Consider the following 27,877-nt stretch of genomic DNA (forward strand, 5'->3'; position numbering starts at 1 on the left):
TACCTGGAAATGTGGACATTCTCATATTCCTAAAAACCTGTTTGATGATGCTGAGTGAGTGACTAGTGAGTTTGAGTTGAGTTACTTGAAAAACTAAAGTGAAACTTGATTTATTTTATTGCAGGGTCTGATTATTAAATGTCCTTGTTTATTTGTGAGATGCAGTGGCATAAAGAAAATGCTAACCGGTACTTTGTTTGGTAGTACCAGTAGGTACAAAAACACTGGTTTTCTTGTTCCAGTCGGTTACTGTCACTTTAAAATACTGCTATCCTACACAAATGCTGTACAAATCAGATTTATTATGTAATAAAGAAACATTTTCCTAGTAAAAAAATGTTTTATTGAAAAAATAAAAATTCAGAATTTTTTTTCTTCCATTTATTATTCAATATCGCGATAAATACCGCACCTTGGACTTGTTATCGCGATATTATCGTACCGTGAGTTTTTTGTATCGTTACATCCCTACTAATAAATCATACAGTATGTGTCCGAAAGGGAGGAGGAGGAAGCAAACACAAAGATATACAACAAATATACTGCATATTAAAGCAAACGATTGTAAAGGTAAAAGTATGAGCATAACAAATAAAGAGGTGTATTGTAAACATTTACATTATTATTATGATTATTTAATATATAAAGACTATATGTTATTGAATTACAAGATTAGATATACTTTAGTATAGTATCTAAAATATTGATGTGTTCAAATGCTCTTCAAACACAACTGAAAGTCCATGAAACTTGTCTTTCTGTATTTGTGAATGAAGCGCCATCTCCTGGTTAAAACCTGAAATTGAAAATCTGGCAACGCCCTCTTGGAAAATACTGGGAGGGCTTAACATTCCTCTATACTGGTTTTAGGCAGGTGGTAGGCAGGATGCTGTAAGCTGGAGTCTGAAATGAAGTGCTACATATGTACTTTAATTCCACATGGGCCAATTCAATTAGACGTTTTTTTCAAAATACACATACATACAGTATTCTGCTCAGAGTTCCCGTTAGATTATTTTTTTGCCGGTCAACATGTCTGTTAAAGTTTAAATCTTACGGACAAAATGAGAAAAGTGCCGGTCAAAGGTCTTCTTTGTTATTTATTGTGCTTTAAAACAAATTGATATGATTCGATATTAAACAAACTAATTATAGTAGATTAACTACATTATTCAAAAGTGTACAATAACACTGGAATAATAAACGGAGCGCTCTCCCTCTCCTGACAGCCCATCAAAATGCAGCTCGCGGATCAGTAATGAGTGACCCGACAGTAAAACTAAACATATCTATAACTAGTTACGGTAGTTTGAGAGGTAATTAAAATAGCTACGTGTGATATTCTAACCTGAAGTGTGTTTTGTTCCGCTCACCGCTGCAGGTGATCATGCAGAGCTGCGTGTCGACTCGTCAGCAACAGCTCATCTCTCTCTCCTGTCAGATTAGACTTCACTCGTGTTTATGTCCATATCGATCAGATCCAGCTAGTTCTAGCTAATGCTGCTTATTACACCTAAACAATAAGCGTCACTATGCGGGTGAGGCCGCAAAGTATAGCGCAGCATTATGCATTTGTTTACATGACCACCGGAACCCCGAGGCATTACCAACAGATCAACGCACAATCAACCCATACAGGACATCTCTTTCTCCACATTAAGTGTTAGACATTATAATTGACTATTCTTGTCTATCACATACTCTTTTGTCTGTCACATAAGTAGCGCAAGTTGTGCAACTGATGTGGTATTGCGCTAAGCGGAAATTATTTTGAATGGACACTTTGACCGGAGAGATTTAGATTTGCCCGTCTTCAGCATATTTTACCGGTCGTAGTCTGGTAATTATCGGCTAACGGGAACTCTGATTCGGCTCTGAAACATAATGGCAGTTTTTGGTTTGTTTCAGGTGGAAACACATTCAATAACTTGGTTAAACTTTTAGTAGAGCTAAAATCTAAGTATTATAAAAAATACAAATATTATTATTGGATATATCTGTCAGCTGGCACATTTTCCATGTCAGGAGACTCTATTCATACTCTTACTATGAGAAATGTGGATTGGTTTGTTTTGCTATGTTTCAATAGCATTGCACATCCCAAGGTGCTGTTTACAGGAATCTGATCATTCATATTGATCAAGTAGCATGAAGGAGCCTCACACATTTATGGTTGTGTGCACCTTTACTGCAGAATGCTCATGTTTTATGAGCTTGCATCCTGTTGTTGGGTTTAAATGTGATGCTCAGTATTTACACATTTCTCCCAAAAAGGGTCCCCCAAAAATAACTATGATACAGAAACATGTTATTTAATTCACACCTTCATGACAGTGTCACACGGAAAAGACTTGACATTTTAGGCATTGTAAAAGCAGACTCAATCAATCAATCAATCAATCAATCAATGTTTATTTATATAGCCCAATATCACAAATGTTACATTTGTCTCAGTGGACTTCACAGTTTGTACAGAATATCAGTATGACAATACGACACCCTCTATCCTTAGATCCTAATATCGTACAAGGAAAAACTTCCAGAGAAACCCCACAGTTTAAAGGGAAAAATGGGAGAAACCTCAGGGAGAGCAACAGAGGAGGGATCCTTCTCCCAGGACGGACAGACGTGCAATAGATGCCGTGTGTAAATCGAAGAGATAATACATTTTACAGCGTAGGTAGACCGAATGTTTGGAAATACCAAATGTTTAGACATTCATGTGTCTATAATACGAAGATGAATCCACGAGGATGTCAACAATCCTGTGGGAGCCATCAGAGAAGTAGTATGATGAGAGTCAGGCAGGACCACAGAGACAGGTTCAGGATCCAGGACTCAAGATCCAGGACTCAGGATCCAGGACTCAGGATGCAGGATCCAGGACTTGGGATCCAGGACTCAGGATCCAGGAGTCAGGATCAACATTTTGGCACCCAAAGCACTAAATATATCTCACTGGCTTCAGTAGAAGAAGAACATGTTTTAATGTTCCAGTAGGTTGGATTTGCATAAACCTCTGGGCTAGTGCTGAACAATTAACCCTTTTTTATGTCAAAATCCAAATTGCAGGAGGCACAATATTTGTAAAAGGCAAACTTTGTGAAACGATACCAGTCTGAATAAAGTATGGTGGTTCTGCAAATATATCACAGCTTACACATCATATTCTACAGACTTAAAGAAAAATATTTGTTTGGTACTGTTTTCCCGAAACATCCTACCATGATCATTTAATATCTTTTTCAGTGAAAAACAAAATAATGATGCAAAAATTATAATGCCATCAAATATCCTGATCCATATACAATTGCAATATCATTAAAGGAAATTGCAATATTACTTTTTCAAAAACGCTCAGCCCTACACTCTAAAAAATGCTGGGTTATTTCTATAAACACATTGCTGGGTTGATTTGGCTGGGTCAAAGGGGTTATTAGGGCTTCAATTGCAGTTGAACACCTGCCTGGTTTGTTTTATTAATTTTTTTATTAATTTTTCCACTTCTGAATCATTCTGGAACCATCTTTTTGTCATTTCTCACAACACAAGGTATGTAACCTATATTTGATCACTATATTTTACCTATATTTATATAATTATACAATTCTGTAACTTGTTTAATCACTAGTAAGTGATTTGGAAAAACCACTACAACCACAACAGTGATTTTGCAGAACCAATAATCAGCCAGTGATTTCAACACCAGTGTTCTTGCACACTGTAAGACCGAATATTACAAGCTTCTGAAAGAAAAAGGGTTGTTTTAACTCAAACATTTAAAAAAGTCAATTCACCGCTAATTTTCTGATGACTATGAACTGATTTTTAATACTGTGTATACAGTGTTCAACCACTTTGGGTCATAGTGGTAATAGTACTCAAGCGCAACTGTGGCATGCTTACGGCCCCTACACACAGCGGCGGGCTTGTCTGAAGCTCGACCAACAACCAATCACTTGAATATCCCGCCCCGGACACACAAGCACGCCGTTTGATTGGCTAAAGCTTGTACTGGCATATGATTTGATTGTCACAATGCAGTTTGGCAAAGCGTGCCGTCACTCCATTAAAAGTGAATGGGCAGAAGCGTTGAAGCTTCAATGCACGCCGTTACGGCCCCTACACACGGCGGCGTGCGTTGAAGCTTATGCCCATTCACTTTGAATGGGGTGACGTCACGCTTAGCCGAACTGCATTGTGGGAGCAAAGCGTAGCTTTCATGTGATTGGTTGTTGGTCTAGCTTCAGACATGCCCGCCGGCAAGCGTCAACGCACGCCGCCGTTTGTAGGGGCTGTTACACTGTAGGTGCGCCGCGTTTGGGGGTGCTGCAGCCCCTTCCCGCGTCCTTGTTTATTCCACATGGTTACTAAAATGTGAATGAATATTTAGTGCTCAACACTGAAATTGTTAGATTTGTGTTGGTGCCTGTGAATATTGTTACGTTTTCCAATGGCTAGGAGATGCAAACTTTGTGCTGCTGTCTTTGTTACAAGGGCAGAGTTAGTTGAACATTATAACATTATTATTCCCTTGATTTAAAAGTTAATGCAGACTACCTTTGCCCTGCGGCGCAATGAGATCATCAATGATGAGCTACCTGTTGGAGAGATCCTGGAACGCTGGCCTGCCTTGAAAATGGAGTCACAGGTGAAAATATTTTATTTATTACAACTGTTACGTCCCGTCCCTCTACCAAGCGGTAGTGGCTCTTGGGAAGACCCGTAACATAAAAAAAAACTACACGCCAAACACAGAATTCAGTTATCGATGGGCATTTATTTGTAGCACAGCCGTAACTCACATAAATGCCTTTCGGCAGAGAGGAACCAAGTCTGGAGGACAGCGTAAAACAAACAAAAAGAAGAAGGGGGCCTGGGCCAGCCACACCATGAGCCGTAGGACCCAGACTTCCCTCCTCTACCCAGAGGTCCAAACACAGCCTACTGGGAGGAAACAAAGCCGCGAAAAACCTATACTATTATCCTCCAGAGTTCACACAATAAATGCAGCATACATATATATATCCACACGAGGTCAGAGGAAAGCCAAGTCGTAGTCCCTCGGTTTCAGGACGGGAAAAGAGACCTCTTCTCCTTCAGCTTCTCCTCTTTAAGTCATCCCCAGCTGAATGTCATCAGGACACCTGGGGAAGGCGGAGCCAGGGGCGGACCAGGTGTACCTGCACAGCAGAAAGACAGAGAAAAACACACCCAGCACGTAACAACAACTATATAATTATTTTGTGTGCCTTTGTCACTGATAACTTTGACATGTTTACTCAGATTTAGCATGTTATGTTTCTGTTTATCTCTGCTGCCTTCAGTCCACACATACATTGTACTGTGAATTAAATAGTCATTTTATATTTTGGCAGATTTGTGCAGAGTTTCACAGGATAACAAACCTCAACCTGAAGAACCACTTCTATGCAGAGTTGGATAGACATGTCCCCCGTCTTCAGAGCCTGTTCAGGTAGAAGGTGGCAAGCAAAGGGAAGGTAGCTGAAGTTCTGGATCAGCTATTCGCCTCCTATGACCTCCAGGTGAGTCGGTTATGCCTCTTGGTGTTTTATTCTCATACTAGAGTGGATTATCTTTGTCAAAATGTTAATCTCTTCAGTCATGGAAGAGCCCTTTCTTGTGATATCAATTGTTGTGTGGCTATTCTGTTTAGCATCCAAAGTAAAACAAAGAGATGTTCTCACACTCAAGGAGCAAGGTGACGTCCATGTCCGACGTGCTGCTGTCCTCCGTGCTCTGCCTGCATATCTGCATGAAGATGACTCCACGTTTCTGAGGCTGTGGCATGTAAGTCATCATAATAACTGTTTTGAATGTATGTGAAAGATCATCAAAAAATATAGTTTATCTTGTTACATTGTTTCAGGAGCTCTATCGCAGGAAGAAAATTATTTGAATTTTTATAGTGAAAAAATTATAATAAATGATAGATTTAGTTTGAAAAAGTATGAACTGTCCTGGTGTCATAGAAGCTTGATTCTCTCACTGAGGTGTTGTTAATCATACATTATATCTTGTGTTGCTCACATCCCATTCAGGTTCTAGTTCCAAGATTTGAATATTGCCATACGAATTGTAATTATTGTAAGGTACACAATGGACATGTTGAATATAATCTCCCTTTACTTCAACACTTCAGAAGTGTTGAATATGATTTCTACTTTAGGATTTATTTGAAATTAAGCTCTAGGTTTCAGTGTAAAAAATGGGCTCACGTGATTTAATAAAATACACAATCAAGAGAGGGTTTTCTTTCCTGCAGCATCAGTGTTCAATACAAAATAATCTCTAGTGTTCCCCATATTTTTTTGTATGTGTAGTAGGGAGAGATTATACTGTAAATATGTATTCAGTTGCCAGTTTATTAGGTACAACTAGCTAATAGTAACGGTCTAATACAGTGATAAAAATAAATCCTACCCTTGTGAAGGTTATAAATGTTTGTTTTTTTAAGGAATTTATGTCAACTGACAGGCTGACGTTTCTGGTGCTGTAACATTATGTTGTGCAATGCTAATAGGCGTTTCCTTAAACTCACATTATGCAAAAAACATAAGGTTATTCAATGTGATATGTCACTGATGTATTTTTCAGAAAACACATTTTTGAGATAGCCAAGGCAATTTGTTTATCTGTTCTTGTCATTAGGTGGAGCAGTCTGATGATCCAGACACAGAGGACATCGCGGTCGGACTTCTCATGATCAGTGCCAGGTCAACAGATACCACGGTCTTCTGCCTAGAGAGGATCGCTGTTGTCATTGAGGGTAACGGAGTTATTGAACTCCCGACACTGGCTGACGCATTCATCCTGCTTTTTGCACTGACCTTTGCCCTGCATCTGAGCTACCCAAAAGACTTGGCCAACACTTTCGACTTCACCCAGAAAGTGTTGATGGGCCTGGATGAGGGGAACTTGAAGACCTTGAAGCCCAGGGTGTTGAGCCTGAAGAATTAGCTTTTGGCAGTTTAATCCTACCAACAATGTTGCACTTTAACAATCACACACACACACACACACACACACACACACACACACACACACACACACACACACACACACACACACACACACACACACACACACACACACACACACACACACACACACACACACACACACACACACACACACACACACACACACACACACACACACACACACACACACACACACACACACACACACACACAAACACACTGCTGCTTTACATCTGTGTTCTGTTGTGTTCATTGACAGATTTGTTACTGTTCAGCTTCAAGTTGAAGGACTGTTTGTAGATGTTGTTTTATACTTTTATATGTATTGGGTCTTTATGGTCCATGTGTTAAATTGATACGCAGAACTGTTCCTGAAAATTGTGTTCACTCATAAGTGATGGTTAAAATAATCACAGATATTTCTCAAGGCCCTAGCACTGTTTTTAAGGTGTTTTTTATTTTATTTAAAATAGTTAATATAAATATATATATATATATATATATATATATATATATTATTATAATATATATATATATATATATATATATATATATATATATATATATATATATATATTAGGGCCGGGACTCGATTAAAAAAATGTATCTAATTAATTAGAGGCTTTGTAATTAATTAATCGAAATTAATCGCATTTTTAATCACATATAAATATTTGACCTGAGAACACTGAGAAGCAATTTTTTTCACATGAATTTTAGTATACCATTGAATAATAACTGAATACATAAGCTTAAGCAACAAAACATTGTTTATTTTTTTCAAGGTGGTACTTAACCAATACCAACAGAAAAGTGCAATTTTTGCCATAAAGTGTAGCAATAGCATATTTAGGAATATAGTACATTTCAGAGATTCAGGTAGCCTATAGGTAGGTATACCTTCTGTAAACTATAACACTTTGTTTTTTAAGTAAAACACAATACTTTCAAGTACATTCAGAACACTGGAAACCCTGACTATTAGAAAACATCTCTCTGTTGCTTCAGACGCCATAACAGACTTTGTTGATTTACCAACAGTTGATTTAAAAATCTAATCAATTTCAGTCCAACTCTCTCAATAACCTTGGCCAAAACAATAAACAGTTCAACATAAAGTGCCAGTTGCACCAACAACGTAATAAATAGTTCAACATAAAGTGTACCATTTAAAATAAAATAAAAAAGTGCCAGTGATTGACCACAATCCCTCCTATTCTTCCAATATCCTGATAAAAATAAAATCTCTCTGTTGCATAGGCCACTGTTTGATCAACGCGAATTGGGTGTGGGTCCTTGTACTCCGAGTCGGGCTAACGTCCACGCTAGCTTCCACGCTAGCTGCTATATGTTTTGCATTGAGGTGATACTTGAGGCTTGATGTACTGCGGTGATATGCGAATTCCTTTTTGCATAATTTGCAAACAACCATGCTCTTATCGACGCTTCCATCCGTCCGTTTTTTAAAACAAAATGTCCCATCATATATATATATTATGTCCGGGACGTATGGAAGTATGGGCTTCCAAAATGTCTGTTTTTTAAAACAAAATGTCCCATCCACAGGGCCAACCAAAGCGGTCTCATCAGCTTCTTCGTTCATGTTTGACTATTGTTCACTGTGGTTTGTTGTTGTCTGAAGTCATGAACGTTAGTTGGTGCTCCAGTATAATCGGTACCCCTGAAACTCATCCAGTGAGAAACGTTCCGCGGTGCAAAAATAAGTGCGATTAAAATGCGTTAATTTTTGTGTAATTAATTCATCTTAATTAACGCGTTAAAGTCCCGGCCCTAATATATATATCTTAATAAAACAGTGATTTGCATTTCAATTGTCAGTGTTAAAGTGCTTTTTAATGTTTACTCAAAATGTTAACTTAGCGATTTTGAGTTACTGTTATCTAAAAAAAATTATGTAATCTTTTTCAAAAGATGTTTTAAGTACTCTACATTCAATTCATTGAATTTGTATTGTGCTTAAATGCATTGTTCTTTTAGTGGAAATGGAATGTTGGCGATTTGCCTATTTTTTAACCCAGTAGTTTTAAGAGTGTACGGCTGACTTCTGGGATGCTGTCAGAGAAGGGTCCGATAGGTGCCATGTTTCCAGTTGTAGCCTACTCAGCCCTGTTGGCTTATAATTGAATTCGGACCGGAGACACGAGACGGGGGCTGTCACATGTAATGTAGCTGAGCAGACGGGAGAAACATGACAGACTGCTAACCTGCGCTTACCCAGCTGCCTCAGCTCCTCACATCACCCAGAGATGATGATGTTAGCATCTCAGCTATGATCCTTTTGTGGCCCGCCTTCTTTGTTTTGGTGTGGCACTGTTTATACAGCTAACACCTAAGATTACATATTAATTAGGAAGCACGGATGTTTGGTATAGTGCTTCATTAAATATTGAGAAACTGACTTATCATGGTTTGTAGTTAGCCCAACCTTCTCTTGGTGAAATGCAGTGTGTGAACTAGTTTGTAGGTTGGAAGCCAGATATCTACTTCTGATATTAAGATATAAGCTGGCACCTGTAACATCTTTAAGAAAAAACACTGATGGAAATTCTTACAGATCGACTTCAAAGTAGAGAAAAACACAGGCTCATACTGTAAGGCTGGCTGGTCCCTTAAATGACGAGTTCTCCAAACTCACTGCTCAGATCAACCTGAAGACCCCTTCAGCTTACTGCCTCCCGATGGACTGTATATATAATAGGGGTGTAACAGTATACGTATTCGTACCGAAATTATTCGGTATGGGCCCTTCGGTTAACGAATATAACGTTAAACGTAAAAAATGTAGAACGTGTACAACTTTTTGGAAGTAATCTCAGGTGCTGCGTCGCAGCGTTCAGAGTCATTTGCTCACATTGGGTTCAACGCGTCATAGAGCGAGCAAGTCATTTCATTGGACGAGAGGCATACTATGAGAGCAGGTCACAGGGATGCTTTCAAATGTAGTCAGTAATTTGAGGAACTGTAGAAGTGGCGAACGCCGATAAAGTTAAGCTCGAAAATCCTCCAGCATCATTGAAGTCTCCGGTTAGGGAACATTTTGGTTTCGCAGTTACGTACAAGGATGACGGACAAAGACAGGTGGACCGAACCAAAGCTTTTTGTCGGCATTGTTCAACTGAAATTGGTTACGCAGCTGGCAATACATCAAACTTGCACACTCATTTGAAAAGGCATCACCCGAACGTGAATATCACCGCTACCAAAAGAAAAAAGACTGAAGTGCAAACCCAACTCCCACTAGCATTTAAGCCTCCACCACTCGCAACAACTTCAGACCGAGCCAAAGCTATTACAAACGCCAAATATCCTTATGTTGCCATGTTAGCAAAGCGCTACCTGGCTGTATCTGCTACCTCTATCCCTAGCGAGAGGGTGTTCTCCACAGCAGGAGACATTGTTAGTGCCAGCAGATCTGCCCTTTCGGCAAGCAATGTGGACAAGTTCATTTTTCTTAAAAAAATCATGAAAATACAATGACAAGCAAGTCTAATGTCAAGCTGGCTGCTTAGGTACTAGTACAGTACAGTTCAAATACAGACTATTTGAGTTCATCGAAATGCTTCACCTTAATGTTTATTTTATTATACTGTATGTTGTATTTATTTGAGTGAATATTCAGTTTAATAATAATTAAAAACCCAAAACTAATATTTTATGTTTTGTGAGTACTAGTACAGTAAAGTTCAAATACAGATTATTTCAGTTCATCGAAATGCTGCACCTTATGTTTATTTTATTATATTTTGTATTTATTTGAGTGAATACATTATCCACAGTTTAATAATAATTAAAAACCCACAAAAAATATTTTATGTTTTGTGATCATTTTTTCTGCTGTACCGTAAACGTACTGAACCGTGACCTAAGAACCGATCATCATTCCATCTCTCCTTTTCTCCTGCTCAATACGCTCTTATTGAAGTAAGCACACTTTTTTTGAACACACTCTCTGTGAAAAGTTCCAGTTATTAACTCCGGTATTTACAAAGCCATCATCTCTACATTTGGATTTGATGGATATCCATCGATCTGATTGATTATTATCAGAGCAAATTAACAAAGTACTAACGGAGGGAAAATAATTTTTTTTGGATTGTGTGTGTGTGTTTGTATATACGTGTGTGTGTTTGTGTATTTTTGCCTTTGTGTGTATTGTGTTCACTCACGAGAAACACTGGCTGTTGCTCATACCTATGAGCAGTAGGCCAGGGCCCGGCTGCAGTAAGGATTTAGTATTTATTTGTCACACTTCGTTTTACAAAATGAAGAAAGCAATCTTTAAGTCAAGCCTGATGTTTCCTCAAACGTAATATAATGAACCAGTTACTTCCACACAGTGAGGCAAAACAGCTTATTGATTAAGCATGCAATATCCAGATTGATACTCTGTATCGGTATGAAGACTGGAAATGAGGATGGTTGCATCCAAAGTGTGCACCCTCTTGTTTAGAGAAGCACATATGGCAGGGCTTCCACCTCTCCATCTGTCTGTTTCCGTGTCTGTGTCATGTGCTAGAGCAGTGCTTCTCAAAGTGTGGTCCGCGGACCAATGGTGGTCCGTGAGCGGCCCCTAGTGGTCCGTGAGTATACTGGTAAAATTTCACATTTTAAATAAATAAATGTAAGTTTTCCGCACTCTCGCGGTAATATCTCCACAATGGAGGAAGCTTAATGTTAACTTGCTATTGCTTGATATAGCCCAGGGCAACACCTTCGTCACACATGTTACCACTTGTTTGTACCATTTTCAGGCGATTTGTAATCTGTTCTAGAAAAACGATGTGTTTTGGGATATTTGTGGAGTTAGGTGGTCCGCGAGTGTTTTTTTATTGGTTAAGTGGTCGTTGGTATGAAAAAGTTTGAGAAACATTGTGCTGGAGGACATTCCAGACTGAGATCAGAGCAGCGCTGCCTGTCTGACTCTGTGTGGAACACACTGCATCATGCTCTCTGGGTTTGCCTGTGCTTAAGCTGCCAATGGAATTGTCAGTTGATGCTTTTATGCAGGCATTGCAGGGTCTTTGCCTCATCTGAAATAAACACTCCCACTACTCACTTTAAAATGAATGATTACACCTCAAACATAACAGTGTTCAAGGTTCAAGGTTCTTTATTGTCAATCTCACATAGCAACAGAGTAATTATGTCGTTGAAAATCTGAGGTCACAGGCTTCTCCAACAATGCAACACAATAATACAGATAAGCAGACAATATTAAAGCAATATATTATAATAATATATATATTATATTAAAAGTAATACAAAAAGAAAATAGTTCTAAAAAAAGTGAGAAAGTGCAATAGTGCAATACGAGTCTATATACAAGTGTCATGTACTTTCTAAACTTGCTGCATGTTGAGATGTGTCAAGATCTGACAGGCAGGCCGGCAGGCACAACCAATGATACTTTACTTTACTTTACTATTCATCAAAGTAGCGTGTTGCAATTTTTGGGAACATGAAAACATTCCAAGTTTTTTAGAAGTTGGGAGAATTAAACGTCAATAGTTACATCAGTCAGCCAAACAAACCCTTGGTTGATTTTGGTTGGATTAGCAATAGAAAAGTGAACTACTGATTCTGCAGAAAGCTGGCGCTTTATGCGACGGTGAGAAAGTAAAACTCTGTTTACGTGTTTTAGGATATATGCAGGACTGATATTTGGTTAATAAGGAAAAAGCCTATGTTCCTGTGGTTTTCATTCATGCTATCACTGAACAATAACTATCTGAACCTTGCAACATAGTTAGGCAATCCATTACAATGTAGGCTACTGTACATCCAGTCTCACGCAATTTTTGTCAAAGTTTTGAATCCTATGTCATTCAGTAGAGTCCCCTTCACATACACACATGTATAGAAGAGTGTGTGCAGCTGACCTTAACTGACTTGGATCTCTCTGTAAAGAGCTGGCTGAATAAAGTGCTGTGCACGTTTGATGTCGGGCTGCTAAAGAACTGCCCAGTTTTAAGCTTTTCAGAGAAGAAGTGGAACAGACAGATGGAGAGTCAATGGAAGAAGATCTGAGACTAAGACAATTAGTTAGTTAGGTATGGAAAAGACAGATGGACAGAGAGAGGAGATGCAAATGACTGACAAAAGAGAATAATAAGGAGCTTTCTGGCATCATAAGATCTTTAAAAATGCAGAATCTTTTCCACTTTCTCTTGTTTTTTGCAGTCTTCTCCTGTGCTATCTTTGTCTGTTACCTCACTTCATGACAGCAGGTTTTTCTTAATGCATTCTCACCATTCTCCCTGTACATCTATGAAATGGACTCTCTTTTTACCTCAGGAGCTCAGAGAATCCTTAAAGTGTGTCACTGCTCTCACAATGTCTCCACCTGCCATGCATCTGTTTATAAATCTGTGAAAGTAAAGATGTACATTAGTATTGACGGGAAAGATGGGAAAGACCCTCATCAGCTGTCAGAAGTGCAACACATATTGGTTCAGTTCTGTTGTAAGCCCATTCAAAAGACTGCAGGCTGGAGGGCTACATGTATAACAGCTACCAGCCTACCACCATTATCACTATACACTATGGAGATAAAATACATTGCCGACCTAACTAAAAAGCCTAAAAAAATTGTGAAAAATAAGGAATCGCTAAAGAAAAATGTGGGAACTTGTTCTTCGGTCCACCCGTTCCTTGGACATGTGAACCTTGTCTGGTGAAGGCACAGCCTCCCAGAATGTAAAATCCACACGAAAAATATTTGACCCTCAATCACTGACGTCGGGTACAAATCATGTGCCTGTTGAAAAAAAAAAGGCAAATGACTCCCTGTTGTTGCAATGGCTTATCAATCCATTCTCTTTAATATGATTCATCATTATCAATAAGGCATATAAATATACTTAGAAATAAAAGCAGAGACATTTTAACTGATCAGCAATTACAGATTTGTGCCTCTTGTTAAACACAGCCGGCTTCCTGTCAGGCCAAAGTGACTTGTTTAGAGCTCTTTACCTCATTCTTTTATCTCATATTGCAACTACAGCTGTACTGTATTGCATAACCCATCTACACCTATCACATGTCTCCTATTCTGCGTTACTAACATTTACTCTCTCTGTCCTCTCTTCTGTCCTTTGTCAAAGTCTCTTGACTCTCTTGACTCTTAACTATACATTAGACCTGTCTGCCGGCTGACATTGTTTTTCATATGAAACTTTACCTAATCACCTTTTTAAAGCCCCTGTCACACTGTCCCGAAATTGACACCAGATGGACACACAAATATGGAATTGTGAATTTCGCACGAAGATGGCCCCGAACCACACACAAAGGCAACATTTACATTACATTTAAGACATACAACTGCAACGAAAGTAACAAAAACTATAATGTTAAAGTACTATGATAGCCTACTGTGCTGATATTTTCAGACTTTGTTCTTTACTTTCTCCGTCTTTATATGTAGAAGATATTACGTTTTCTCCGTCATGTTGTTTCCGTAGCAACAAATACTTCCTGTCAACTCACCTGCTCACCCCCGCGTCAAAGTAAACTGCAAACTGAATTCAGATTATTTATCTTTCTCTCGATATGGACATAAACGCGAGTGAAGTCTAATCTGACAGGACGGAGACACGCAGCTCTGCTCACCTGCAGCTCCTCCCGCTGTGATGCAGCGGTGAACGGAGTAAAACACACATTTCAGTCAGATCATCGCCCTTAGCTATTTTAATTACCTCTCGAACTACCTAAACTAGTTATAAATATGCTTATTTTTACTGTCGGCCGGGTCACTCATTACTGGATCAGCTGCTGCATGAGACAGACACTGACGCTGTCCGAAGAGAGGGAGGAAAGAGGCTCCTTGTATTTTATTATTATATAGAGTCGTTATTCATTTGTTTTAAAGCTCAATAAATAACAAAGAAGAACTTTGACCGGCATTTTTTATAATTTTGTCCGGAAGATTTAAACTTTAATACACGTTGACCTCGGCCCCATGGTTGTATAATAAGAACTGGAGCGTGGGAGGCGCGGCCTCATTCATTCCTATGAGAGTTGCTTGGCGTATGATGATAAAATAGCCCAACTTTTGAGAGAGCGAAACGTCACAGATTACCCAACATGCCTGCGAAGTACCCGTATGTGCGCTCATAGCGTATGCGCAACTTTAACCAAAATGCAAAGAATTATTGCACTGTATATATATATATATACAGTGCAATAAGCTTCTTAGTGCAATAAGTAGCTACAGGGACGTTAATCTAACGTCGGTAATATTAACTTTATTTAATACAACATTTACGGTACAAGATTTAATCATACAGCCCATGTAGTATAATATTTTACAAATGAGGAATTACAGCAAACATGTGCAATATATCCATTATTACAGCTCCGTGGGATGGCAGTGAGACGATATGGGTCCGTTGTTATTGTGCATCCATGGGTAAAGATAAACGCATGTAGTGCTGAACCTGCTGAACACGTAACATGAACGTGCCGGGCGGCGTGGTCCCGTGGGTTAGATGCACGTTCATAATGCAGAGGGATATAACTCTCAGAATAACGTTATTAGCACATTTTTACAAATTGAGGAACGAATGTTTTTTATTAGGGCTATACAAGTGTTCATACTGAGTGGTTTATTTAGTTTTTTAAAAATTATCCAACGATTTACAGACCATTCTTTCCCCATGTAAGTCAATGGGAAAAAGTGTTTCCGGGCCCAGCAACCTAAAGGAAGTGTAGTACTGCCGTTTGGCCACAACGAATATTCTACTCAGAGTCCGGCGTACTTCCTGGGGGCTTCCTCGGCCCCCACCGCGGAGAATAAACAGAAGGGCAACCATGACAACCATGCTTCTTCGCTGCTTTTGTGGAAGTTACAGGCTCCTGCATGTACTGCAGCTTCTCCATTGGTTGGAGCTAAACAAACGGAGCTGTCTCGTGTGGACCATAGACTGTATATATAAAGGTGTGGACAGAAACTTTCCGGTGTCTATTGTGTGTGGACGGAAGCTTTTTTGCGTTTGCGTTAATCCTATGCGTTTAGCCGTTATCGTCCTCGTGTGGACGGGGCGCATCTATCGTTATTCCAACCCAGTTTAGATTTAACCACGCCCACTTCCGCATTACGCAAGAACGTAGCTTTAGCGTCATAGACTTCATCTTCGGCAGTCATAGCGGTCGCAGTAAAGCAGGATATTGAATAGTTGTTTTTTGTCTTTCCAAAGGATTTGTTGACTGAAAGTAAACGATCCTGTAATCAAAGCCATATCGAAGAGTCCTGAGATTGTATTACTGGTGTTTTATCATCTCAGCTGGTGAAAGTGCAGAATATTGAATATAACCTTGACTATTACTGTGTACTTCATTTATCTGAGAGCATTATTTAATGATACTATTTTATATATACACACATTTATTCATTTATAAACATATATATATAAACACACACTTATATGTACTCACACATGTGTTTATTAATTTATACACACAGATGTATTCATTCATTTATACACACACAGCATTATTTAATGATACTGTTTTATATATATATATATACACACACACATTTATTCATTTATAAACATATATAAAATCCTAAAACATTGGTATAGTTATGCTAAAATGTTTATATTCTCTTTAAATGTACTTCATGTGCTTGCATGTTATTCTTTGTAATGCCTTGTCTTTTATCTGGACAATAAGTCTGTTATTAAGTGGTATAGTTTAGATGATGATGATGATGATGATGATGATGATGATGATGATGATGATGATGATGATGATGATGATGATGATGATGTGTAGGTGAGGCATTGATATGAGCAAACACATCCAATGTAATTTGATGTTCATCATAGTATTGAGAGATAGGTCTTATCAGATACCTTCAACTGCGGGTACTCCTCTATATTGTTCTGTGTGCTTCCAGAGCACACTAAAACACGAGGTCTGAAATGAAAGCAACAAAAAAAGAGCATATAGTTATTCAGGTACTATTCTGATGCTAATACTTTGGTACTTATACTGATGCTAATACTTTAGTACTTAAACTTGAGTATTTTTACACTCTGGTACTTGTACCTTTACTCAAGTACAAGATCTTATCACTTCTTACACCTCTGGAAAGCACTTTTATGTAAAGGAATACATTTTTATAAATGTCCCAACATTTCATTTTTACATACCAAAACGTTAATATGTTATTAATGTTAAAATAGACATTTATAACATATTATAAATGTCTATAAAATATTAAATAAACGTTAACATGTTACATGACAAACAAAAAAACGAAACATTATATATACAGATGGAGCACTGAATTTCGGACTCCAGTTTACAGCTTCCTGCCTACCACCAGCCAAAGACCAGTATAGAGGAATGTTAAGCCCTCCCACTATTTTCCAAGAGGGCGTTGCCAGATTTTCAATTTCAGGTTTTAACCAGGAGATGGCGCTTCATTCACAAATACAGAAAGACAAGTTTCATGGACTTTCAGTTCTGTTTTGAAGAGCATTTGAACACATCAATATTTTAGATCAACTAAAGTATATCTAATCTTGTAATTCAATAATATATAGTCTTTATATATTAAATAATCATAATTATAATGTAAATGTTTACATTACACTTCTTTATTTGTTATGCTCATACTTTAACCTTTAAAATCGTTTGCTTATGCAGTATATTTTTGTGTTTGCTTCCTCCTGCTCCCTTTCGGACACATACTGTATGATTTATTATTATTATTAATATGAAGATATTATTAAGATAAGATAAGATGTTACTTTATTGATTGAACATTTTAGTTTAGAATGTGCTGTCCCACGGTAATTCAGAAGGCTCACAGGTCACATTCCGACCATTATTTAAAACAATAGGTGCTTTCACACCTTCTACAGTTTGATTTGTATAGAGGGAGCTCTGTCAGTTTTCGAATTACCCATTTGCTTTCGGGGAGCCCTATTTTTCAGAGCACATCAGGCTACTAAATATGTCACACGCACGCTCTGTTGACTGGCGCAGCAGCGCGGATGCGATCAATTGCTATAAAAACACTCTTCTACTAATACAGACGGTGTCACTATGCCGGCGGATGTGGCCGTTGTTGAAGCCTCTTCAGGCTCCGCATCGGCAGGCCTCTCCCTCGGTGTGGAGCTGTCAAACTCGACCCTAACGCCGCTTACAGTCGGCCAACTAAAAGTTGTTTTCCGTTCACGTTGTCATTTTTAGACTCCTTCGCTTCTTTGCTTGTGAATCCAAAAGCTGTGACGCTTGGCTGTTTTCGTTTTGCCATATTTTTTTATTACACAACCAGAGTTAAAAATATATCAATATGAACATTTCAAATACCGCGCCGGCATCACCGCCATAATCATAGCAACGTAAGTAAGAATGCAGCGCCGCCACATACAGATGGCAACACCCAGACATATTCACAAATATAAAACAAATATTCAGAAACTGTAATGAACAATAACTATTATTTATTTCAAGAACTGTTATTTACAGAAACTCAACATTTCTAATCTGTGTGACACAAATATGCACGATTGTTTTGGGCTCCCCCTATTTATCTCAAAGTCAGCCTTCAAGGGAGCTCCCTCCCTCTTCGGGGGAGCCAAGCTCCTCCTAGCTCCCCCCCATTTCGAACAGTGTCTGTGGCTGAATGGCCAGCGATTAGGTGCGGCGCATTTGTCATAGGTGATCAGAGCTAACTGCCTGCCGTCAGATTTCATTTAAAAAACAGATCTGATTTTAAGACTATTTCTGCGCTCATAACGAATGATAAGAATAAGAATAATGCGTATTGAACTGGTTTCATTCATTAGTGAGTTTATTTAATACTAGAACCACCAATCGGGTCAATTTGTGTGATGTGTGTTGTGTGTGTGCAATGTAACTTTTTTTCAATAACATATTAAAGTCTCCCAGTCCCTGACTTTTCCTGAAAGTGTGTTATGTAGCACCCTATGTTGTTAAAAATTGCATTCTAATAGCGGGATTTGACAGGTTTGGCGGTTCTAGTGTTAAGGTAATTAGGTACAGTAGAAGCCCTTTTTTATCAGTAACGAATTTAGCAGTTGAACATAAAAGTCAACTAACTGAGGGTCACTTGCAATGACAGTGTTGTGTCTAACTGTAAGCTTGTCACTCAGAGTAACCTACCGTTAATTTAGCTGCTGGAGAAGAAAGATCAAGGGGGGAGGTGGGGAGAGAGCTGTGGTTGATGGGCCATTAGTTGTGTAAATACACAGCTGAGAGCTGCCGTTTCATTCAGACTGTTTAAAAAACTGTAACAACGGACTATTTTTCTTAGCGGATGCATGTCAATTTAAATCAATACATACAACTATTTTTTAAATCTGAGTAACAGTAAAAGTAGTCATTGTGCAGATTGGTCCATTTCAGAATAATATATATGATATGTTTTATAATGATTGATCATGAAAGTGTTCTCAAAGCTGCTAAAAGTGCAGCTAGTTTGAATGACTTTGTATACTGCAGGGTAGCTTGTGGATGTACTCCAGGTGGAACTAAACTCTGATTCAACACTTGATTATATTTCACTTAATTAATCCAGATCTGTGAAGTAACTAAAGGTATTAAATACATGTAGTGGAGTCAAAGTACACCATGTACCTCTGAACTGTAGTGGAGTAGAAGAACAAAGTAGCAAAACATTGAAATACTTAAATAAAGTACAAGTATCTCAAAATTGTGCCCAAGTATAGTACTTGTTGAGTTTATGAACTTAGTTACTTTACACCATGTGGCTATAAAGATAAAAAGACTTAAGCCTTGCACAGAGGCATGAAAATACATTTTCAAAATGCTCAACAGTGCTGCCAAAATTATAAACTGACTGCTCCACAATTTAAAATAAATGCTTTTATATATTTCTATTAGATGTGACTCTTTGGCGTTTCTGTTATTATTAACACTGCTGCTTTAGTTGTTCTGACTGCTAAAATCTTCTGTAATTCCGTGGGGTGGGGGAGCCGGGGGCTCGGATCCTTGTCACCTTTTTCATACCTGATGAGTTTGCATCCCTGTATGTTAAAAAGCCTCAGTCACCTTAATTCATGTAATAAAAACATCTCAGGTCAGTAACACTCAAAGCTAAATGTGCAATACCATGTTCAGCTATGTTACTATTTATAATGTTATTGTTGTTACATCAGAAGATGTACATATTGAAATGATTTCTTAACTTACAGTAGGCTATTTTTTACAATGTTGGAAGGATTCATTAAATTACAATGAATATTGTCATTGTTGAAGGCTTTTAGAGAAGGGTGAACGATAAGCCTGAATTACATAAAATGTTATACCTAAAAACATAAAAGCCACAATAAATAAGTCACAATTATTGTAGTTATTTTTACCTCCCGTATTGCTTTCAACCCACCAGCTTTTATGGTGTTGTTACGTCACTAACTGTAAGCTTGTCACATACAGTCTATGGTCACTCAGAGTAACCTACTGTTAATTTAGCTGCTGGAGAAGAAAGATCAGGGGGGGAGGGGGGGAGAGAGCTGTGGTTGATGGGCCATTAGTTGTGTAAATACACAGCTGAGAGCTGCCGTTTCATTCAGACTGTTTAAAAAACTGTAACAACGGACTATTTTTCTTAGCGGATGCATGTGAATTTAAATCAATACATACAACTATTTTTTAAATCAATAAAAACATTTTCGAAATCCATAAAAGCATTTCAATTAATATTGGGAGTCATGTCGTTACTTTGTTGAGAATGTGGCCATGTAATAAGCGGGATATGTGCAGCGACTTGTTCTTTATGGGGAAAATAACACCCTTCATCCAGATGAGGATCCCTCCGCTACACTTTGGGATCTTGATCGACCGACGAAACTCCATTTAAAATATACATATTTTTGGTGAATTACTGAGTTTAGGCACGTTAATAACGTTTTAATGAAGTTGAATACAGTATATTCATGTGTGTCAGTGATTTCATGTCAATTCGGTGAACATAAACATAAATGATCGTGGTGAAGATGATGATTAAATTAGGATTAAAAATCGAGAGCCGGGCTGCATTTCCTCCCGTTCGTTTTTTTCGAATAACACAATTATTTTGTTAAATAACAACATGGTGATGTTTTGTAAATGATTACATGTCTCTTATTTAGCACAATAGTATGATATCCGTGACATATGGATCTTAACAAAGTTCCGCTGTACATCCAGCGTACTGTATCTGACTTTATTTCACATGAGCTCCAGTGTGGAACCCCACTGCACCCCCTGGTGGATCATTGATCCATTGCAGCTGGCTTCATTATAATTATATTTATCTATGACGGGGGCGGTCTCAAGTCAAGCTGGAGGTTTTCCCTTGAGCGAGGGCAGATCACGTACCAATAACGGCCCTCGCGTTTCAAACTGTCTGAAATGAATCGCTACATCTGTAGGCTATATACAGATGTTTGATAATGTATCCCTCTTATATCCATCAGGAATTAATATAAAATGATGAATTAATATTACCTCAGCACTGCATAAGTGTGGTCGTCAGTCATATTGACAAAGAAGCACTATTATATTGTATATTATGCAGTTTTTATAAGGACGGTATTTTGCTTGTCAGATTCAGATTTCGCGGGTGTGCCATGTCTATGACGCTATCCCGTAGAGCTACGTCGATCCTTGCGTAATGCGGAGGTGGGAGTGGTTAAATCTAAACTGGGTTGGAATAATGATAGACGCGGACGGGGCCTCAGTCTCTCGGTTACCCGGTTCCTAATTTTATGCCACTGGTCCGTGGTCAGGCCTGGGAACCAACGGGAGACACTGGACTCAAGTTTCTGCCTCACATTGAGGGGAAGGGGCATTTTCCCTTTGCTCCCGCTCCAGTTTGTGATTCTGACCATGTTCTCATAGGTTTCAAATGGTAACATGGCCATGAACATATCCCGCTATTAGAATGCAATTTTTAACAACATAGGGTGCTACATAACAGACTTTCAGGAAAAGTCACGGACTGGGAGACTTTAATATTTTATTGAAAAAAGTTACATTGCACACACACACATCACACAAATTGACCCGATTAGCAGTTCTAGTGTTAAATAAATTCACTAATTAATGAAACCAGTTCAATACGCATTATTCTTATCATTCTTTATGAGCGCAGAAAGTCTTAAAATCAAACGGCAGGCAGTTACAGGTGTGTGTGTGCCTTATGTGCCCATCCCCCCATGTGAATCACACGTAGCTCTAACACCTATGATAAATGGGCCACACCTAATTGCTGGCCATTCAGCCACAGAGCTCCCTCTATGCAAATCAAACTGTAGACGGTGTGAAAGCAGTGAGGCCTGTGAAGACACCATTGCAGTAGTCGAGTCTACTGAAGATACAAGTTTAAAATCAGACCTGTTTTTTAAATGAAATCTGACGGCAGGCAGTTAGCTGTGATCACCTATAAGGCCTGAAGTTACTTCAGATGCTGAAATATTTTTATTTTTCAAGTATAAACATACAGTATACAACAGATATACATGCATACAAATTATAACATCACATTTATGTTATTAATTTGACAAATAGGACAGAGGGTGAAGCACAAACAGTACGAAACAAATAGAGAGCTTTCTGAACATCAGCAGGAGAGGACTCTTTCAAGACGCTAGTAAATACTGAAATGAACATTAAATGTCCTCTTAAAATGAAAGTTTCTTCGTGACACTTCCAACACAAATGGAATTCTCACTAACCTAAAACATTTTATTTTTTTGAAAAACATGTCACTGTAGATAAATGGTAAATGGACTGTACTTATATATATAGAGAGACACAAAATACTTGAACATACAAATGAACAACATCAAATTGAACTCACTTTCTACACTCTTTGATGATCTACCTCCTACCTAGTTTGTTTTTTAGTCCATGTATTTTGGCAGAGGCTTGGTCTGGCTGTATCTTCATAACAACCCTCTGGATAAACTCAAATGAATATTTCATTTCCAGAGTATACTGAAGATTAAAGCAATATATTAGTCCAAGAAGCATCGCAAAGCCACATCTTTCAGGTTGTGGAGCACAATTGTCTCCTCGACCACAACTGCCACATTGAAGATCTGCTGAGGAAAGGCATCCCGTTCACCTTCGTGGCCTATGAGTAGACCAACTTGCATCACCTTCATGGCTTCCTCGAGAGTGTCTCCATGAGCCTTAAAAAAGGAGAAATAAAAGTGAGCTCAGTGTACTACAAGTATACTTTTTCTCTACAAAGCTGATTAAGAGAACTCTGCTATAAACATAGAAGCTAAAATCTACAGTTCACAAAAAAAAAAAAGTGCAATGTGATGGAACATCATTTCAATTGCCTCCCTTTTCACAGTTTGAGCTATATATTTATTTATATTATTTAATAGTTAAACATTTATTTTCTTGCTGTTTTTGCTTGTATTAAATGTATCATTCTTTATTGCAATTATTTTAGTTAAATTAATGTAATTGTAAACATTACTTTTGAAGGAAACTTTGGGCACAGGGTGATTTGGGTTGATTTATGTTAAAATGTACAATTACATAAAGTAATTCAAGACAGTTATGATCTTACATCACACATCCTGATGACATTTTCCTGATTTTCGCCAGACATGTAGTGTGATAGTCCCAAGAGAGCAGCAGTCCTCCTCCTCTCATTTGTGTCCTGCAGGACAACAAATGCAGTGGGATATAAACATTTGTAGCAAACAAATGGTGGCTAAATTATGGTCATCAGCATCTCCACTTACATCTTTCTCAAGGCAGTCCAAAAGGCCTTTTAGTGCCGGCTTCTTTCCAGTCCTGGATGCACCTTTGTAGACCTCCAGCAATGCCAGGCCATCAAGTCCATCCAGAAATGATGAAAGCAGGTCCGTAGTGACAATTCTCTGGAGCTCTGCCTGAATCTGAGGAGACACAGACATATAGAAAATATTCTACCAACAGTCTGCAACTGTGCATGTTGCCTTCTCATTGTAACTGGAAAACCTGCACAACTTACAAGTCCACTTCATCCAGTTGCAGCAAAGCGGAAATCTTTGAAAATCTGTCTGTAATAGAGAACAGACATTTAGGTACATTATGAAGCAGGCCTTAATAAAGTAATAAGAACTGAGAACATGACAAAGAATAAGATGCACACAATTACAACATTCACGTTGCCCATAAACTATAAGCCTTGGCTTTCACAATTACAATATTATCCCTGAATTCATATGATAAAGACTTAAACAGTACTTCATTTAAATAAATAAACAACTTGAAATGTTCATCTTTGATTGATGAGGCATATTCAATCTAATAAATTCATGGGATGCATGTAATAATAACAGGGAAATGTTAGTGTGCATCCACATAGAGCATTTTTGTGTCTACGTGCATGCCAAATATATCAATAAAAAAACTATTATTTGTTTTAACCAAACTTAAAAGAAATTGTACAATGGTTGTAATTTTTGATTATTTGCTAGCAGTTATTTTTAGGGGTGCACCGAATGGGAAATTCTTGGCCGAAACCGATACCGAAAATAGGAAACAGTTGGCCGAAAACCGAATGCCGAAAGGCCGAAAATGATTAATAGAAATTAGTGGTGAGCATAGATTATTTTTTTTAATCTAGATTAATCTCACTGTATTCTTGGAATTAATCTAGATTAATCTAGATTAAAATGGCTCATTTGAATTCTGCCGAAGGCATTCAGAATATGTGTGCTACCCAAATAATGACTAAAAGTAAGTCTTTGAGAACGGGTTTCTCAAGCCAGGTGGTGCATTAGACCAAGGGCTCATCTCCAGTTTCCGAAATGCATCACAAACTGCTTGAGAAAGCTGTTCTATGATAATTGGTGAGGAAAATAAATCAATGACAATGAGATGTACTTGTGTTTATTAACTGTTTATTTTTAGTTGAACAGTAGGCCTATATAACAGGTTGTAATGAACTGTTTACAGTCAGTAGCTTTGTGTCAGTCAAAGCTCTATTTCTCCTTCTTCCACCAGTCACTCAGGCAGACCAGTTTGTTCACATTTTCTGGTGACAAACAAGCTCTCCTCTTCTGCACAATATGGCCTGCTAAAGAAAAAAGTCTCTCGCATGGGACAGTTGTGGCAGGAGTCCCCAAGTATTTACGGGCATCAACGCACTTAGCTTTGCCCACACTGGCTCCCTCTCTGCTCTGGGCAAGCACTTGAGGTCCTTAAATCGTGGATCTAGAGCAGTCGCCACCTTTGATGAATAAAAAATAATAATTATTGATTGATGAAAATGTAACTTTCCAAATCCAACCTCCATATTTCTTCATGACTTATTCACCTGGCTTTACAGTCTATTATGGTCATACAATGTAGTTATCTTCTGGTCACTCTGACATACCCTAAGCCATTCCAGGTTTATTTTCTCCCTCCGCTGGTTGAGGTCCTTGATGAAGGCAGCCTTGAATCGCACAATATAGGCAGGATCATCATCTGAGATGTTCATCGCATGCTGGAGGTGGCACAGGGCAGGTAGAACCACAGAGCAGGATACATACTTATCTCCACCAAGGAGCTCAGTGATGTACCAGACAGACAGACAGACAGACAGACAGACAGACAGACAGACAGACAGACAGACAGACAGACAGACAGACAGACAGACAGACAGAAACACACACAGCAAAAAACTATTAGTGACAGATTAATTTAACTCAGATTACACATTTAAGGGCAGGTGTTTCTTACATACAAAGTGACATTTAAAAACTTGTATGCCAATTCATGAACACACTATCTTTGTAGACCATACCTGCATGGCTCCAGCAGTTTCTCTAGCTTTGCCAACTTCTCATAATCCGCATTTGTTGGGAGGGCCAGGTTGTGCTTCTGCAGCGACAGCGTTGTGTGCAGTGCGTCTCTGTTGCGCCTCACGCGCTTTATCATCTCAAGAGTGGAATTCCAACGTGTTGGAACATCTTGCACGAGTGACTCCTTAACTTGTCCAAGGGAGGATTGTTGGACATTTAGCTCGTCTGAGTTGGCCGGACTGTGTTTGAAATGTCCGACCACTTTACGGCACTTGGCCAGTGCACCATCAAAACCACCTTCCCGAAATGACATTACAATAGCTCTCTGTACAACATGCGCAACACAGGGCAAGTGCTCGAATGGAAGTATCCTCCCTGCTGCCACCATATTAGGAGCGCTATCTGTTCCAATAGTGCTTATTTTGTCAGTTATCCCCCACTGATTAGCGACGTCGAGGAACTGCCTAGCACACGCTTCTGCAAAGTGACGCTCCTCTGTTTTCATCACACCTAACGGACAGACAAAGTAAATTAGAATAATTTCACTACTAGTAGTAAACAACTAGCAATTATCAAGAAGCAAACATAATGTGGTGGTAATTAAAAGGCTACGAAATTAAATTATGTAATTTAAAATGACATAACGTAGCATACCTAAAGCGAAGGAGTGAAGTTCCCAGCTAGCATCGATGAGGTGTACTGTAACGCCGAGGTAGTTGTCGTTGTTAACGGACGTCCAATGGTCCCCAGTCAGTGCTACAGACCTCGCCTCTACCATCTTCTCAACTTTCGTAGCTTTCTCTTCTGCGTGCTGGTCATGTATTCTCCTCATGATAGTTCGCCTCGCAGGTAGTTTGTAAGATGGGTCACCTGTGGCCGCCTGGAGAACAAGCTCGAGCCCGTCATCTTCAACCACGCTAATGGGCCTGCAGCTGGTGGCAATCCACTGAGCGAGGAGACTAGTTAGCTTGGCTGATAGAGCTGTGCTGACGGGCTTGCCTCGGTTGCACTCAAACATAGTTGTTTGACGACGAGTCTTCCCCCGCGCTACATCAGTGCTCGGCCCGGCATATTCCGCATTAGCTAAGGGATGCTTTGCGTTTAGGTGGTACTTGAGACTGGATGAACTCCTACAGTAAACTAATTCCGCATTGCACAAGGTGCAAACAACCTTATTTTTGTCGAGGTTTCCATCGGGAAGCTTCTTAAAAATAAATTTCCCCTGAAGCAAACCCCGCGGCTTCATTCCTGCTGTATCCATGTTAGCATGTCACGTTTAATGTGGCTGATTTGACCGGGGTCAGATCCATAGACAGTAGAAGAAACACAGGTCAAAGACTCGATCTCGCCCCCTACAGTGCAATTCGGCTAGGTATACATCCGCGCTAAATTATCAAGGTGAAAGTCATCATCGCTTGCGTAGTATAGACCCAGCTCCCAACCCAACTTTGAGAATAGATTAACGGCGATATTTTTTTTTATCGCCGACAAGAGTCTCACGTTAACGCAGCACGTTAACGCCGATAACGGCCCACCACTAATAGAAATATATATATATATATAATGTATACATTTTTTACCAATGTTGTTCAGCTGCCTGATTATGGAAAAAGACATGATTATGGCAAAAATTAACTTAAATAATAATCACTATTATGGGTCCATAAAACATTTATTCAGCACTTTTGAATGCATACAGTACATTAATTCCAAGTCAAGTGCATTTTCTTTTCTCTGTAGGATAACTACAACAAAGTGCATTCAGAACAAAGCCAAGGTGCTTTAAAACTACATAAACATCTAGGCCAGTAGGCCTACAACAAAATAGTGTAAATAAAGACTGTACCAGCCAGGCCTTCAACAACAACAAATGCATCTATAAGTGCATGCATACAAATGTGCAAACTGGATAAATCAACATGAATGTAACTATTTACAAATTCAATTACAATTCAATTTCAAGAATCTGTAAATAAGGCTGTCTGTCCTCATAAGCAAAGTAGTAAACATTGTATAAAGATACATAAAGTGAAAACTGGATACAAAATGCACAATCAATTACAAATTAAATTACAA

At 38.7% G+C, this 27,877-nt stretch overlaps 1 protein-coding gene and 2 long non-coding RNA genes across 4 annotated transcripts; 1 reads left to right on the forward strand and 2 right to left on the reverse strand.

Annotated features, from left to right (window-relative positions):
- The first annotated feature begins 2,094 nt into the window (after positions 1-2,094).
- LOC307035549 lies at positions 2,095-7,141 on the forward strand. Of its 2 annotated transcripts, XR_013807135.1 has the most exons (4): positions 2,095-4,651; positions 5,379-5,546; positions 5,678-5,811; positions 6,673-7,141. It is a non-coding gene; the product is annotated as an uncharacterized lncRNA (long non-coding RNA). The 2 variants fall into 2 exon arrangements; XR_013807136.1 differs by lacking the exon at positions 2,095-4,651 and having other exon boundaries at positions 4,671-5,546.
- Positions 7,142-22,177: 15,036 nt separating this feature from the next.
- On the reverse strand, positions 22,178-24,006 carry LOC307036802 (uncharacterized protein). The gene is made up of 3 exons (XM_079677415.1): positions 23,771-24,006; positions 23,593-23,685; positions 22,178-23,200 (listed from the first exon to the last, which is right to left on the reverse strand). Exons 1-3 carry the CDS (start codon positions 23,942-23,944, stop codon positions 23,024-23,026), a joined length of 444 nt encoding a protein of 147 aa, XP_079533541.1. The 5' UTR covers positions 23,945-24,006; the 3' UTR covers positions 22,178-23,023.
- An 888-nt stretch (positions 24,007-24,894) lies between these two features.
- On the reverse strand, positions 24,895-27,351 carry LOC307038343. Its single transcript, XR_013807968.1, has 2 exons — positions 25,393-27,351; positions 24,895-25,245 (listed from the first exon to the last, which is right to left on the reverse strand). It is a non-coding gene; the product is annotated as an uncharacterized lncRNA (long non-coding RNA).
- Positions 27,352-27,877: the final 526 nt, after the last annotated feature.

This window comes from Notothenia rossii (genome assembly GCF_949606895.1).
Source record: "Notothenia rossii genome assembly, chromosome: 4".
NCBI classification, from domain to species: Eukaryota; Metazoa; Chordata; class Actinopteri; order Perciformes; family Nototheniidae; genus Notothenia; species Notothenia rossii.